General features: G+C 44.9%; 1 protein-coding gene and 1 long non-coding RNA gene across 2 annotated transcripts in view; one reads left to right on the top strand and one right to left on the bottom strand.

Annotated features, from left to right (window-relative positions):
- Positions 1-17,535, bottom strand: part of LOC146973073 (uncharacterized) — a 430,259-nt gene that overhangs the window by 40,946 nt on the left and 371,778 nt on the right. The gene's annotated exons all lie outside the window — the stretch shown is intronic.
- Positions 1-17,535, top strand: part of LOC146973081 (uncharacterized) — a 107,839-nt gene that overhangs the window by 17,635 nt on the left and 72,669 nt on the right. The window contains exon 3 of the mRNA XM_085799066.1: positions 1,182-3,085. Coding sequence (XP_085655192.1) covers positions 1,182-3,085 — 1,904 coding nt within the window. The remainder of the gene's footprint in view (positions 1-1,181; positions 3,086-17,535) is intronic.

Here is a 17,535-nt window from a genome sequence, read left to right as displayed (position 1 = left end):
GCGTCTCTACGGTCTCACCTGTCCAACAGAGAGAGGACGTCTCTAAAGTCTCACCTGTCCAACAGAGAGAGGACGTCTCTAAGGTCTCACCTGTCCAACAGGGAGAGGACGTCTCTACGGTCTCACCTGTCCAACAGGGAGAGGACGTCTCTACGGTCTCACCTGTCCAACAGAGAGAGGACGTCTCTACGGTCTCACCTGTCCAACAGAGAGAGGACCTCTCTACGGTCTCACCTGTCCAACAGAGAGAGGGCGTCTCTACGGTCTCACCTGTCCAACAGAGAGAGGGCGTCTCTACGGTCTCACCTGTCCAACAGAGAGAGGGCGTCTCTAAAGTCTCACCTGTCCAACAGAGAGAGGACGTCTCTACGGTCTCACCTGTCCAACAGAGAGAGGACCTCTCTACGGTCTCACCTGTCCAACAGAGAGAGGGCGTCTCTACGGTCTCACCTGTCCAACAGAGAGAGGACGTCTCTACGGTCTCACCTGTCCAACAGAGAGAGGACCTCTCTACGGTCTCACCTGTCCAACAGAGAGAGGGCGTCTCTACGGTCTCACCTGTCCAACAGAGAGAGGGCGTCTCTACGGTCTCACCTGTCCAACAGAGAGAGGACGTCTCTAAGGTCTCACCTGTCCAACAGAGAGAGGACGTCTCTAAGGTCTCACCTGTCCAACAGGGAGAGGACGTCTCTACGGTCTCACCTGTCCAACAGAGAGAGGACGTCTCTACGGTCTCACCTGTCCAACAGAGAGAGGACCTCTCTACGGTCTCACCTGTCCAACAGAGAGAGGGCGTCTCTACGGTCTCACCTGTCCAACAGAGAGAGGGCGTCTCTACGGTCTCACCAGTCCAACAGAGAGAGGGCGTCTCTAAAGTCTCACCTGTCCAACAGAGAGAGGACGTCTCTACGGTCTCACCTGTCCAACAGAGAGAGGACCTCTCTACGGTCTCACCTGTCCAACAGAGAGAGGGCGTCTCTACGGTCTCACCTGTCCAACAGAGAGAGGGCGTCTCTACGGTCTCACCTGTCCAACAGAGAGAGGACGTCTCTAAAGTCTCACCTGTCCAACAGAGAGAGGACGTCTCTAAGGTCTCACCTGTCCAACAGAGAGAGGACGTCTCTACGGTCTCACCTGTCCAACAGGGAGAGGACGTCTCTACGGTCTCACCTGTCCAACAGAGAGAGGACGTCTCTACGGTCTCACCTGTCCAACAGGGAGAGGACGTCTCTACGGTCTCACCTGTCCAACAGAGACCCATCAGACTGGTTCTGACCAACGGCATCGCTGGCGTTGGAAAAACCTTCTCGGTGCAGAAGTTCACTCTGGACTGGGCCGAGGGCTTGGAGAACCAAGATGTCGATCTGCTGGTTCCTCTTTCGTTCAGGGAGCTGAACCTGATCAGAGATCAGCGGTTGAGTCTTCTCAGGCTGCTCCATGTTTTCCATCCAACATTACAGAAGGTCACAGCAGAGCAGCTGGCTGTCTGTAAACTTCTCTTCATCTTTGACGGCCTGGATGAAAGCCGACTGTCACTGGACTTCAACAACAGGGAGGTTGTGTCTGATGTCACACAGACGTCATCAGTCAACGTGCTGCTGACAAACCTCATCCAGGGGAATCTGCTTCCCTCGGCTCTAGTCTGGATCACCTCCAGACCTGCAGCAGCCAATCAGATCCCTCCTACATGTGTCGACAGGGTAACAGAGGTCCAAGGCTTCACTGACGCCCAGATAAAGGAGTACTTCAGGAGGAGGTCCAGTGATGAAGATCTGTCCAGAAGAATCATCTCACACATCAAGACGTCCAGGACCCTCCACATCATGTGTCAAGTCCCGGTCTTCTGCTGGATCAGTGCTACAGTTCTGGAGCACATGTTGACCACAGACCAGAGAGGAGAGCTGCCCAAAACCACGACTGACCTGTTCTCACACTTCCTGCTGGTCCAGACAAAGAGGAAGAAGAACAAGTACGGTGAAGGACATGAGACGAGTCCACAGGAGCTGATTGAGGCCGACAGGGAAGTTCTTCTGAAGCTGGGGAGGCTGGCGTTTGAACAGCTGGAGAAAGGAAACATCATGTTCTACCAAGAAGACCTGGAGCAGTGTGGTCTGGATGTCACAGAGGCCTTGGTGAACTCAGGACTCTGTACTGAGATCTTCAAAAGAGAGAGTGTGATCTTCCAGAAAACAGTCTACTGCTTTGTTCATCTGAGTGTTCAGGAGTTTCTGGCTGCAGTCTACATGTTCCACTGTTTCACCAACAGGAACACAGAGGTCCTCGGTGTGTTCTTGGAAACAAAAATTGGAAATTCTGGCAGTATTTTGTTTTCAAAAGAAGAAGATGAATATCCATATGAATATGAAGATGAATATGAAGATTCATATGCATATCTCAATGCCTATGCATATGCCTTCGCATATTCATCTTCACATGCATATGCACATGAATATGCACATTCATATGCATATGAAGATGAAGACGAAGATGATGATGACAATGAAGATGAAGATGAAGAAGCAGACAGTGACAGAGGTTCAACCCCAGATATCTTCATGGAAACAGTTGAAAGGAACAAAAAGCTCCAAAAGAAGTTCCAAGGAAAACGACGTATTGCTTTAACCCTGGATGTCTTTCTGAAGAAAGCCATGGAGAAATCCCTCAGCAGTAGAAACGGTCACCTGGACCTGTTTGTTCGCTTCCTTCATGGCCTCTTTCTGGAGTTCAACCAGAAGCTGTTTGGGGGTCTGCTGGGTCAGACAGACATCAGCCCACAAACCATCCAGAAAGTCATCAACAACCTGAAGGAGATGAACAGTGATAAAAACTCTCCTGACAGAAGCATCAACATCTTCCACTGTCTGACGGAGATGAAGGACCACTCAGTTCATGAGGAGATCCAACAGTTCCTGAAGTCAGAGAACCAATCAAAGGAGAAACTCTCTGAGATCCAGTGCTCAGCTCTGGCCTACATGCTGCAGATGTCAGAGAAGGTTCTTGATGAGTTGAACCTGAGGAAGTTCAACACATCAGATCACGGACGACTGAGACTGATCCCAGCTGTGAGGAACTGCAGGAAGGCTCGGTGAGTCCAGACAAGATCATTAGTGTGAATGCAAAGCATTCACACTATTGTTCTTCTGTTCGGCCATTTTCTTCCGCCTTTTTACGGTCTTCTTCTAGTCCTTCATACTTTGTGCTATTTCAACAATTCATATATCAAAACGTGCAGCTTTTTCTGGACTTTATCGGATGTATTCAAATTTTTCATACTTTTTATACTTTTTCAAATATTTAACTTTTTCTGATTTTTTTCAGCTTTATAATGGGTGTGTGTTGCGTCTAACGAGCAGAGCTAGAGTGGTGCCAGAGTGGAGAGAGGCAAAAAAACATTCTGGAGTTTTTCTGGCTAAACTGTCAGCACGGCCACAAATTCAACTAGACACATTATTTTCTCCAGTTTTGTAACCACACTTGTCTTCTGGCTAAAATTCTGGTCAAAAATGCAAAGAGACTTAGATAATAATTTAAAAAATTTTTTAAATGCAGCCAGGGAGCTCTCTGCTCTCATTCAGCCCAATGCATTTTTTTCACAGCAGCAGGAGAAGGAGCTCAACTTTGTAACTTGCTGTTAAGTGCTTTTTAATTCATTTTAATTCACCAAAAAATAGTCACAGGTCACAAAAAAGTCCTCTACTTACTTGTTGTGGCTCATTTATACTATTTTCTTCTTTTTTTTAAGCATCATTGAAAAATCTCACATTCATCAAAGTCTCAACCTCTCTTCTCCACAACTCTGTCTGTAGTCCAGTTGGTAAGATGTCCGCGTGCCAACCCCAAGGTCACTAGTTCGAATCCAGGCTGAGCAATCTCGTTATGTGATGTTGAATTCTGCTCCCCTCCCCCACCCTCAATTGGTTACAGGTGTTCGTTGAGAGACGCATTAATTGCTACTGCCACCGTTTGCAGCACATCATCACATTACAATGGCAACATGCTTATGTCTGTGCTCTCTGTGGCGAAGCAGCAGAGTAAAGGTTTAGTGATCATGAGGTTGTGGGTTTGATTCCTGATTCAAATCTTGCCTCAACAACAATTATAGTGAATTATTTTCCCAGTCGTCCTCTGTTGACTTCTGATAACTTGCTTCATGTTGAAACTGCTGCTCTCAGCCTGAAATTCACAGAAATTTTAATTCTAAGTCATTCAAGCTTGACTCTCAAGCTTTCTTGGTGTTGACACAGTGTGTTTCCAACAGACAACAGTCTTTGCAACTGTGTGTACACTGTGGCCTAGAGGCAGAGTGAAAGTCTACTGACCATGAGGTTGTGGGTTCAACATTTGTATGGTGATCAGTCACTGCTTGCACTATTTGCTAATTCTGCAACAGCGTTCAGCTGCTTTCAGCATTCACACGCATTTCCATCAGGAAATGCTTCTTTATCTAGTTTTTAGTTGTTACCAGACCTGGACAAAAGCAAAAATACAAACTAAGGAAAAGTGGCTGAAAAGAATAGTACACAAACAACTTAAAGGGGGAGGGGGCTTACTAGTCTTCCAATATATTATTGTCTTCCAATAATTTGGGCAGAGGACTATCACTCTGTGACATTTCTTCCCCCCTCTCCCTCTGGGTTGTACATACCTGGTACACGTGACAAATAGATCATTTTATCTTCCACTTGCTTAACTGTTCACATTTTGACCAGGTATTATAGTTAAGCAGCCTGGACCCTATTGTGTTCCTAGGAATTCTTCTTCTTCTCTAAGCAGCCCGGACCGTAAAGAAGTATTCCTGTGTATTCCTAGGAATTCTTCTTTCTTCTTCCGAGGAAATCCTACTTCCCATGGGCGAAAACTCACCAAACCTTGCACAAAGGTCCAGTCCCATGCCACATTTACTCAACTCCAAATAAGCGTTTAAATTTTAAAACTTTAAAAATTCCTACCAAACCAACGGTACATGCTACAGTTTTGAAACTTCACCACAATGTAGCCCCAATACTGCTGAAACTTTGCTGCTGACGTCCATCACAGTTTTTTCAATAACTGTAAAACCTTTAAAATGTATCTCCTCCCACAATTTTTGCTCAATTGACACCAAACTTGCTACAGAGCATCTTCAGACTGTCCTCCACAAAACTCCACAAAAAGGATCGCGGCACTTCGCGTTGCGGTGTCTCACACACACACACACACCCACATACTGGTCGAAATCCATTGTTGCGACGGAGAACTTTAATCCCAGCAAATGCCGCTATTGGGCTTAATCGTGATGCAGCTGTCTATGCTGCCAGTCACACACACGCAGACAGAGAGAGAGGGAGAGAGACGCTCGCTCCCTCTCCTGCATGCTTTACATGATCAATAGGCTATTACACACATGCAATTGTGACACAGGCAGCCTTATTTTACTGTCTGCATGCGTGGATGCGGCAGGGAAACCCTGCTGTATGTATCCACAAGTTTCTGAACGTCATCTATGGTCAAAACCGGCTTACGTTTTTGACGTCCAGAAAAAGGTGGATAATGCGATCGGATCGGTGATTTTAACCTTTGATTGGATTTCCCGATCGATCGTTTTTTTATCATATCGGCCCGATCTGATCAGTTGCCGATCGATCGACACCATCTCTATAAAAAATAGATAGAATAGAATCTTACCTCAAAAACTGACTTTTCTTTTTACAGTGGTTTCAAATCTGCCAGCACGACAGTGAATGGCTTAGTCAATTTGTGAAGCCACCACAGTGTAGCACCTATGTCACACAAACATAATGCTAAAGCTAATGTGTAACAGTAAAATACAACAATAGGCTAGTGATCAGAAGGCTGACGTAAGACCAAAGGAGGGAGCAGACAGAGACTGAAGTTGCTGGTTAATGATACCATGTATTTTTAGCAAAATAGTGCAATGAAAAACCCACAACAATAAAAGTGCTATTATATACAGTGAACCGACAGATCTGCTAAAAACAGACAATTAATTAAGGTAAGTTAACTTTCTTTCAATCATTTGCATATGCACATTCAGATAATCGAGATTCAGAATCAGATTCATAAACAGATATCAAAGTCAGCAATAAAGAAAAAAAAACCCAAATGCTTGGTTCGTTATGAACAGGGTCCAAAACTAACTTTTTTTTACCAGCCAGGCAGATATTTTACCAGCCAACCAACTAAAAATTGCGTTTAAGTGCTGTCAGTATTATTTAACGTGTCATTTGGGTCTTATATGCGATTCTCAATCAATATTTTAGTAGTATGTACTAATACTAGGGGTGTGCAAAGCATCCGGTATTTGTATTTGTTGAGGGGGGGGAAGTATTTCTATTTGTATTTGTGTTCGAGTAAAATTCAAAATAGGTGTAAAAATCCAGTTTTTTGAGATACACTTCTAATTCTAGTCCATTATGAATCCCACCACCACCTGCTGAACAGACAGAAAATAAACAAATAAACTATCATTAGTTCAAAAATCTCTCTCTCTCTTACAGTTGTTTAGGATTGTGTGTGGTGTTTTTAATCGTATTTTTTTTAAAGAATAATAATTAGTTTAAAAAAATATTTTATCAGTAATTTCTTTTTTTCAATTACTAGACATTTAAGGCGACCCCATCTGAATTCCAGGCGACCCCACATGGGGTCCTGATCCTAAGGTTGAAAAACACTGCTCTACTGTCTTTCCTGTCTGCTCTCAGAGTGTGTGTGTGTGGGGTAATGTAGTGTTGATTCTCTCTCTCTCTCACACACACACGCGCTCACACAAACAAACAGGCGCGCCCACACACATGTTCTCAGCGGTGAGGTCCGACCAGAGCGATTGACATGTGTCCAACCAACCCAATCAGACGCGTGGTTCGGAGTCCGGACCGAGAATTAAAAGTTGGACCGCGCTGGTCCGTGCTTCAGCACCCGTGTGTCGGGCCGCGTCTGGTTTTAATTAATACGGGGATAAAGAGTCAGCGCCGCGGTCACCGGAGCTGATCACCGCCCTATAAGCAATGAGAGCATTTTTTACCGGGCGCGCTAAACCACACAAACGGGTACGACAGTAACAACAGATCCACCTCGACGCTGTGAATGACGGCCTGACGCGCTTACCTGACCAAAGATCGTCTCTGCTGGAAAGACACATTACTCTGTCAGGAAACAATGTACCAGCATCGTTCTCCACCAGTAACGAACAAATTAAATTTTCGTCTGTATAACTCGCCAGAGTGGCGAGTGGTCTTAAAAATTTACCAGCCAGAGACAAAATCTACCCGTAATTGGCGAGTGGCGAGTGTTAGTTTTGGACATTGGTTATGAACACAAAAAGATGATCCCAGCTGCCCCCCACAGTTCATGTAAACCCACGTCTGGGTTGGGGAATTGAGTCCAGGGGAAATGAGTGGGAAAGTGTGTGGGGGAAGGTGTGTGTGCGTGGTGGGCAGGGGCTGAGCGAGTGGGGTGAGAGTCTTTTTACTGGGCTACAAAGAGCCCACTACCGGCCTGGCAGGAGGGATGCGACTCATTCCACAATCTGTCAGTCCGTGGCTCCTTTAGCTCGCCATCTATAAGACCCTGGTCAAGAGAACAGGACCAAAGTTCCTTACATCATTCACCATGGTTTATCAATACATTCATCCATACAGTGTGCACATAATTCAAAGTCATGATTTAGCAAATAGAAATAGAAATAGAAAAATAAATAGCATCTGTATCAATCACACATCATAACCAGCAGTTAGAACATTTAGCAACATGATTCATTATCAATACTAACAGACATGATACATCATCAATACTCTTTAAACCCATTACAGCAATATACTTTACATTCATTCTCAAAAGAACCCTTGGCTTCTCATTACAAAGACCCAGGCCTGTTTGCTATACAGCGCTAGCCACCTTCATTAAAGTGAATGGCGGCCGCGGCTAATGCTAATGCTAATGCTAGCGGCTACAAACAATTTGACTCACCGGTCGTCCACTGCGTACTACGTTCGGCCGTCGCGGTCTCGGCACGGCAGTTGCAACACGGTAAGGGGCTCCTACAAGTCGAGTTCAGTTCTTGTTGCCGAAAACATATTAATAATAATAATAATAATGTCTTAGGTGTAAAAAAAAATTTTAACTTTTTTTTCATGCCCTAAGATGGATAAAAACACTTAAAGGTGTACAGAAATGGCCGTTTGTCCTGTTTGTCGCGCCGAGTTGTCACGAGCTGCAACACGAGTTTACCCGAGTAAGGAAAACGAATTTGATTGGTCGTTATCGAGCGGGCGGGATATTCAAAGCTTGGGGCGAGACCGAGCTCCATGTGTGTGTGCGTGTCTCAGACGTTTGAATGACGGATTACGGATCCAATATCAGTGGCTGATGAATCGTGTACAGGCTGACGCATAATCTGTGCGCCTGCATTATCCAATGAGAAAAAAAAAAACACACTTTCATCCCGGATTTACTCAAAAATAGAATTTTGCACAAAGTTTGACCTACATCGTCTGAAAGATGAGTTATCACATTAATTTTATGATCCAGAGTGGGCTCAAATTCAGTTTTCTTTTCTGTACACCTTTAAGAAAAAAATCTTGACTGAGGCTAACATAATTCATGCATCAGAGGGCGCTGCTCATGATTAAAAATAAACAAGCAAAACATAGTTTGAACCAAACTGTAGCTCGTCTCTCATGCAGCTTCCCCGCTGCTCTCTCTCTGAGACTGAACCATACACACAGTCGGCAAGCAAGGAAACGTCACTTCCGGTTAGGGCCGTGGGGGAAAACAAACCGTTTTCCCCATACACACTCATGCAAAAAGGCGGCATTTTAAACCTTTGTCAAACGCTTGTTCGCCGTCCTGTCTTAGTTTTAATCACATGTATGCTGACAAAGAGCTATATATTAGAAAACTCATCACGATCTGGGTCGATTGCTGTCCGTACATCTTAAAATATAAAGTTTTCACAGCCATAGCCTACACCGAGTCAGCAGGGTTGGCAACCTTCACTTCCGGTCAGAGCGTTACACGTTTGGAGAAGATGAGCGAAGTTCCGATATAAAATTTCAGGTTGTGGTTTTTGAATTTATTTGCGGTGCAAAATAATACACAATAACTCAGGCAGTGTCTACGAGTGTCTAGAGCCGGCCGGCGGCGACTAAGAGAGCGTCAGATCCGTGGGGGAAGACAAATATGACTGACTGTGAAATACCTAATATTTTTAAATGTACGGACAACAATCGACCCAGATCGTGATGAGTTTCTAAAAATATAGCTCTCTGTCAGCATATACATGTGATTAAAACTAAGACAGGACGGCGAAAAAGCCTTTGACAAAGGTTTAAAATGCCGCGTTTTTGCATGAGTGTGTATGGGGGACACGGTTTGTTTTCCCCCACGGCCCTAACCGGAAGTGACGTTTCCTTGCTTGCCGACTGTGTCTATAGACTGTAAAAAGAATGGACGTAGCGTCCGTGACGTCACCCATTGGTTTTGGGGAGTTGTTTTTGTGACTCCAACATGGCGGCCTGAACAGCGCCATGTTGGATTGGCCGGCCGAGAACCCGCCCACTGGCCTCGAAGCAGCTGTCCACAGAGCTGCTCGGACCTGTCACTCAACGTTTCTGCGCCTAATTGGCCAGAGTTTTAACCTAATAACAGTAAAACGGTAGAGTTAAAAAAAAATTCACCCCCCTCAGAGTAGGGCTGTCAAAATTGCTCCAAAATGACGTTCGAATATTCGTTCTAAAAATAACACATAATTCGAATATATTCGAATATCTAATTGCGCATTATGTCAACAGGAGGACAAACTAATACTACTTGTATAGGCTTTTTTTTTTTTTTTTTTCAATTTTAACATCTTTGACAATGGGACATTACAAAATGAACTGGCTCGCGGCTCTCCCACCCCCGCCCCCACCTAACTTGTGTGAGCAATTAAAGGTCCCGACTCTTGTCCGTATAGACAGGCTTCATTCAGTGATTGAAGCGGCACCGATTCCGTGGGTGCTCCGGTGCACGAGCACCCTGCAGGTTGAGCACCCACTGGGGAGGGGGCATTTCTCCGTGCCGCCTCGGCCCCTCAGCTGTGTGTCTGTGGGTAGCTTGTGTGTGCGTAGCCTATGTGAATGTGTGTATTATCCCTGGCGAGGTGCGTGCTCTGGCGCATCTGACACAATCGGTGAACGGTGCCGAAAGGAAACTGCTCCGCTCCGCGGATATTTCGCGTCCAATGTCGATGTTAAGCACACGTTACTATTGATATTGTAGCGTCCGACCCGACGTAACTACAACAACATAACACAAACTTATCTGACAGCTCTCACTTCTTCCTCTGCTCCTCCTCACTCGCTCACCTACACACACACAGACACACACACACGCACACACACACACACACAGACACACACACACGCACACACACACACACAGACAGGACTCTGTCTTCCTCACACTCACCCCAGCCCCGTTTCTCATCCAACCATACGCTACCTGCCCGTACACATTCACAGTCAGTCAGTCACAGAACTTAAACATCATAACAACAACATTACTGCGGGGTCGCTACAATATTTTCAGTTATGCAGTCGGCTATTATAAATAATGAGCGATGAGCCCGGCCATCATACAGTGCGCCCGCTGTTTTATTTAGGCCTTTTTTCGTTTTTTTCCCCACTCAGTTTTTTTCCCCACTGTTTATTTAATATTCGAATATTAATTTTCACATTCGAATCTCAGGGTTTTTTTAATATTCGAATTTAGAATATTCGTTGACAGCCCTACCTCAGAGTGTGTGCGGGGGTAGAAACTATCGATTGAGACGAAAAAACGGTCTGACACCAGGCTTTTAACATGTTTATTGAGGATGTAAAGTCGGCGATTTTAACATGGGGGGTCTATGGAGAATAGGGCTGCCACAAACGATTATTTTGATAGTCGACTAGTCACCGACTATTTTTTTCGATTAGTCGACTAATCGGATCATACGTAAATTGAATGTAAAACATACAGCTTATCGCACCAGCATGCAGCTGCTCTTATATACCATCATTAGCTTTCAGCTTGAAGTGTTTAAGGTATATGCTAACTAAAAATAAAGACAATTAAGATGATAGTTCATTAAACTTTTAATGAAATATGCAGCTTTAACTGTAGCATAAAGTGCAAACAGCTGAGTAAAATAAGGATAAGGCACTGGCCTAAACAACACCAAAATAAATACTTAAAGGTTTTTTGTCTTTCCTTCATTTGTCTCTGGCATTAAACATAGATAAAATGAGGTGGACACCTGAAACTAAGGAATTGTTCACAATAATAAAGTTTTGGTAGGCCTATCAATCAAATATAACTTGTGCTCATTGTAAATAATAGGAGTCGTTCTGTTAAAAAAAAAGCAAATAGTTTATAAGACAATCGTCTTGTCTGAAGAAATGTAAATGTGCCTTTTTACTGTCACAGAAGGAGAAACATAGAAAGACTCCACCAGAAAGTTCTGTGTTAAACTGTCAAATGAAAACAAGTGAAACTGAGCTGCAGCTCAAACTCTGCAAGGTGCGGACTGTGATGAGAAGCTACCGGAAAATATTGACGTAGTTTTACGCCGGGAGAGAAGACTTACTCGTTAAGATGAGTGCTCATTACGTGACGAGGACGCTGTGATCAGACGCGGTAACGTTCTAGTTCTCCAACACCGACTCTCAAAGTCCGCGATTTTATTTTTAAATGACGAACGGCTGTTTTTCAGTCCGTGATTTAAAACGATGGACCGGCGGTACCGCTAGTATCGCTTCTCATTTCAAATGACAGGAGAGAGAGAGGGAGAGGAGCGGCGGCGGGGGGGCGGGCGGGGGGTTACACCGGTGCCTCTTGATGAGGGACAAGACAGGTAAAGAGAGAAAAGAGAGAGACCACCTGTAAACTCACCTTGAGTGAGTGAGTGAGTGCATGTGTGTGTGTGTGTGGTGGGCGGCTGCAGCGGCGGGTGCGTGTGTGGAAGGTGCCCCAGCAGTTTTGAGAGAAAAACAAAGTTTAAAAAAAAGAAAAGAAACGACGCATCGACTATTAAATTAGTTGTCGACGATTTTAGTAGTCGACGTAGTCGTGACTAGTCGACTAATCGTGGCAGCCCTAATGGAGAATGCTGCTTTCTGACACCAGCCCCCAGAGGAATCCGAGGGGATTGCAGTTTTTTGAACACGGAAGTGGGCTTCACTTCTCAGACCGACAACTGCCCCCTTGGACTGAACTGCAGCGGCTCAATACTAAAACTCGGTTGGTCGCGCCGACCCACTTTTGACTTTTCTATTCCAACCAGAAACTGATTGAAGCAGCTGCTTTCTAGCTTTTCTTGAAGTTGTGTCGATGTCCAAATCGCCACCAAACATTTAGGGCGTATTCACAACAGGAAAGTCCGATAGTTCACTTGCTTTGGTGCGGTCTTAATTTTTTTTTACTTGGTGCGGTTTTTTAGTCACATTGCATTTTTTCACAAGCGGATCAACTTTATAAAGAAAAGCACGTGTATCCCACAGTCGCTCAATCATTGGATAAAAATTATCAGCGGGATCTTATACGAAAAGTACACAATGGAGGTCATGAATACGTTTCTTGCTGCCCTTTCAATTTGGTAGTATATCCAGTTGCACCTGTCCTGTGCTTATTCATCACGTGGAGGCTATGTGGCCGTTAAGCAGCCGTCCCCGTGAAGGATGGTCAGACAACAAACACACAGACGTCTGCGTCTGAAGGATGGTGCGCTAAAAAAAAGAAAAAAAGGATGGCACAGCAAAAAACAAACAAAAAACATAATCATTCTCTGAGGATGCCACATTGCCGATCGGCATAAGCCTAGTCACATTTATTTCTGTTAACGGTTATTAATCGGATAACGACTTTCTGTTATCAGTAAAAAAAAAAATATTAAGAATGTGCATCCTTATCGGCGACGGGTGCGTCCTCTCCAGCATCTGATAAATGTTTTCCACTGACCAGATATCAAGGAGGCAGCGTGTCTATCTCTGCTCCATGTTGACCCACGGCTCATTGTTGATCATTTCCACATTTTCTGACAACAACGGAAGCCTGTTGAATCCAAAAAGGCGCTTGGATTTTGCATTTGGTTCGGGAAAGGTTCGTTTGGGAGTCTGGTGCGGACCAAACAAGTGAACCGAGTCCCAGCTGCAGAGGTGGTCTCGGTTCACTTGTTTGATCCGCACCAGAGTCCAGTAGTTTGTATTCACACCTCCCCAAAAAGTCCGCACCAGAGGAAAAGTCCATTTCAAGCGGACCAAACGAGCCTGGTGTGAATACTAGGGCTGGGTATTGTGGCCAATTTCCTGAATCGATTCGATTTCGATTCCTAAGGTTCTAAATCGATTAATCACGATTCGATTCGATTCGATTCGATTTCATTAGAATCGATTCAATCTCCTCTTAAAAAATGAAAATGGCTCAACTCTGTTACAAAATACAATGTTCTTTATTTTTTTCTTTTCACCATAAACGATTCAGCTTTTAAGTGTTAACTTAACTAAATTTGACAGTTTAAACTTGAACTGTAAATAAAACTATCCCAAGTCTCAAAAGGGCAATTTTGAAATTAGAAAGGAATTGCAAGTGAAAGTGAACTTGAACTGCAACATTCCATCACTGCAAATTGCATTAATTAATTAATTTATAATTAAGGCATTGTTTCTTTAACCCTTGTGCTGCCCAAGTGGGTCAAATGGACCCAGTCATTCATTAGTGGGTCAGACAGACCCAGTCAGGGTGGATTGTGATTTGTAACCGTCATGATTCCCTAGCAGTGGGTCAAAAATACCCCCCTGGTGTGGATAGATTTTTTTTTTTAACTCATAACCCACGACTTCTGATGTTCCAGCCTGGGTCAGACAGACCGATTGAGCGTGGATTGAGAATTCTAACCATCATGATTCCCTAGCAGCGGGTCAGAAATACCCCCCCTGATGTGGATAGAAATCTGTAACTCATAACCTGTGACTCCTGATGTTCCAGCCTGGGTCAGACAGACCCAGTCCGTATGGATTGAGAATTATTATTCGTCATGTTTCCTTGGCAGGTCAAATAGACCCAGTCAGGGTGGATTGAGATTTTTAACCGTCATGATTCCCTAGCAGTGGGTCAGAAATACCCCCCTGATGTGGATAGAAATCTGTAACTCATAACCTGTGACTCCTGATGTTCCAGCCTGGGTCAGACAGACCCAGTCCGTATGGATTGAGAATTATACCTGGTGCTGCCCTAGCTGGTCAAATAGACCCAGTCAGTGTGGATTGAGAATTTTTAACCGTCATGTTTCCTTGGCAGGTCAAATAGACCCAGCCAGTGTGGATTGGGAATTATACCTGGTGCTGCCCTAGCTGGTCAAATAGACCAAGTCAGTGTGGATTGAGAATTTTTATTCGTCATGTTTCCTTGGCAGGTCAAATAGACCCAGTCAGGGTGGATTGAGATTTTTTAACCGTCATAATTCCCTAGCAGTGGGTCAGAAATACCCGCCTGATGTGGATAGAAATCTGTAACTCATAACCCACGACTCCTGATGTTCCAGCCTGGGTCAGACAGACCCAGTTCGTATGGATTGAGATTTTGTAACCGTCATGATTCCTGAGCAACGGGTCAGAAATACCCCCTGGTGTGGATAGAATTTTTTGGCATGACTCCTGATCTACCAGCCTGGGTCAGACAGACCCAGTCAGGGTGGACTGAGATTTTTAACCATCATGATTCCCTAGCAGCAGGTCAGAAATACCCCCTGGTGTGGTAAAAATCTGTTACTCATATCCCACGACTCCCGATGTTCCAGCCTGGGTCAGACAGACCCAGTGAGCATGGATTGAGATTTTGTAACCGTCATGATTCCCTAGCAGCGGGTCAGAAATACCCCCTGGTGTGGATAGAAATGTTTAGCATGACTCCTGATCTTCCAGCCTGGGTCAGACAGACCCAGTCAGGGTGGACTGAGATTTTGAAACCGTCATGATTCCCTAGCAGCGGGTCAGAAATACCCCCTGGTGTGGATAGAAATGTTTAGCATGACTCCTGATCTTCCAGCCTGGGTCAGACAGACCCAGTCAGGGTGGACTGAGATTTTGTAACCGTCATGATTCCCTAGCAGCGGGTCAGAAATACCCCTGGTGTGGATAGAAATGTTTAGCATGACTCCTGATCTTCCAGCCTGGGTCAGACAGACCCAGTCAGGGTGGACTGAGATTTTGTAACCGTCATGATTCCCTAGCAGCGGGTCAGAAATACCCCCTGGTGTGGATAGAAATGTTTAGCATGACTCCTGATCTTCCAGCCTGGGTCAGACAGACCCAGTCAGGGTGGACTGAGATTTTGAAACCGTCATGATTCCTTAGCAGCGGGTCAGAAATACCCCCTGGTGTGGATAGAAATGTTTAGCATGACTCCTGATCTTCCAGCCTGGGTCAGACAGACCCAGTCAGGGTGGACTGAGATTTTGTAACCGTCATGATTCCCTAGCAGCAGGTCAGAAATACCCCCTGGTGTGGATAGAAATTTTTAGCATGACTCCTGATCTTCCAGCCTGGGTCAGACAGACCCAGTCAGGGTGGACTGAGATTTTGTAACCGTCATGATTCCCTAGCAGCAGGTCAGAAATACCCCCTGGTGTGGATAGAAATTTTTAGCATGACTCCTGATCTACCAGCCTGGGTCAGACAGACCCAGTCAGGGTGGACTGAGATTTTGTAACCGTCATGATTCCCTAGCAGCGGGTCAGATACACCCAGTCTGTATGGATTGAGAATTATACCTGGTGCTGCCCTAGCTGGTCAAATAGACCCAGTCAGTGTGGATTGAGAATTATACCTGGTGCTGCCCTAGCTGGTCAAATAGACCCAGTCAGTATGGATCTAGATTTTGTAACCGTCACGATTCCCTAGCAGCGGGGTCAGAAATACCCCCCTGGTGTGGATAGAAATTTGTAACTCATAACCCATGACTCGTGAATCTGTTGATGTTGGCAAAACACAACGTGAACAGTGTGGTCACTTCTCTTTTCCTCCATCTCCCCAGCCAGACCATCACTTTCTTTTTTTTTTCTTACATTACTGAAACAACAACTCTGCTAAAAGGTTATGGGTGAATGAGGTGACCGTCTGCAGAGTGAAAGAGGACATTATAGCAATGTGGCAATGTTGAGTCTGTGAGTGTTGGAGTGAGTGTTGGCGACGTGCATGGGGGACACCTGTTGCTGCACGAACTAAAAGATACTATCCTTCATGAGCCCAAGAAGACCATGAGAGTAAAAAACGCCAAGGCTTTTTGCCAAGGCTGATCCAGTTCCTGGATAGACTTTAGACTTATACTTTTATTGTCCCTCTAGTGTGCCTGTGATGCAGAGGTTCAACAAAGACCCCATGTCAAGCAGACATCAGGCCTGATGATGGTCGACACAGGGGCGACTTCTCATCACATCATCAATCATCATCACAGACATTTTGAGATTCAAGAAGTTCCACGACCATGACAACGTTTCGGTTTTGGTCATGCAGAGACTCACTTCATGGAGCCGGCTGATGAACTGATGAACGGAAATGCAGCGGGGTTGCAGAGCGCAGGGGAGATGCAGAGATGGTGCTGATTGATAACAGCAGGGGGGCAACGCCACAAAACTATACCTTGACATACAAAGGCGTTGGTAGCTACATCCCCACCTATCCACAGGGCATCTTCTCTGTGCAAGCTGCGACCACCACCGGAGGAGCCACCGTCGTCATCTTTCTCATAAAAACTTTCTCAAGTGCAAAGACGTCGGTACAAACTTCAACATGTAGTATGTGTGTACAACAGACTTTATTATTTGAACACTGTACATGATTGATGAGTGGTGGATGACCAGTGTAATGTGTGTTATGACATAAAAACATGGCATGAAGTCCTTGGCTTCACAAAGCTCTGTCTTCTTTTGTTGTTGTTGTTGTTGTTAGGGATGAATGAAAAACATTGTATTTCTACTGAGATGTCTGTGGTGGTGCCTATATCTGGGGGCAAATGGCAAATAAATGACTCTGACTCTCTGACTCTGTAATTATTATGATGATATACTAAGGTTACAAAGTGTGGTTGAAGGAATGTAAATCAAAGGAAAAACTGACAAATCTGTCTTGCATGCACTGTGATGCATGTAGCTACTGAAGGTAAATTTGTTCAAATCAGGAACAGGGAGCCAGATGCTAGAGCCAGATCGGTCTTAGAATTGGTTCATAGCTACTGATCTAGCAGGGCCGATAGATCCAGAGTCCATAGATGGTCATAAATATGCTGTGTCATTCACTGACGAATATACCAATCAGTGCTGTTTTTGTACGTATTTTCTAAAGCGCAAGAGTGATGTAGTAGTAGTACAAGCCACTGTGAAATTTCTTGTGGATGCAGCCCATTATGGGAGGGTTACACGAATCAGGTCTGACAATGCTTTAGAGTTCATGGGTAAAAGCTGGCATCAGACATCCTTGCTCAGCACAAAATGGCATCAAACATGAAAGGTTCATAGCTCCATAG

This window comes from Trachurus japonicus, chromosome 15, assembly GCF_045865225.1.
Source record: "Trachurus japonicus isolate A0001 chromosome 15, Traja_1.0".
Lineage (NCBI taxonomy): Eukaryota > Metazoa > Chordata > Actinopteri > Carangiformes > Carangidae > Trachurus > Trachurus japonicus.
The sequence above is the reverse complement of the archived record's forward strand: the minus strand, read 5'-3'. Positions and strand labels throughout refer to the sequence as shown.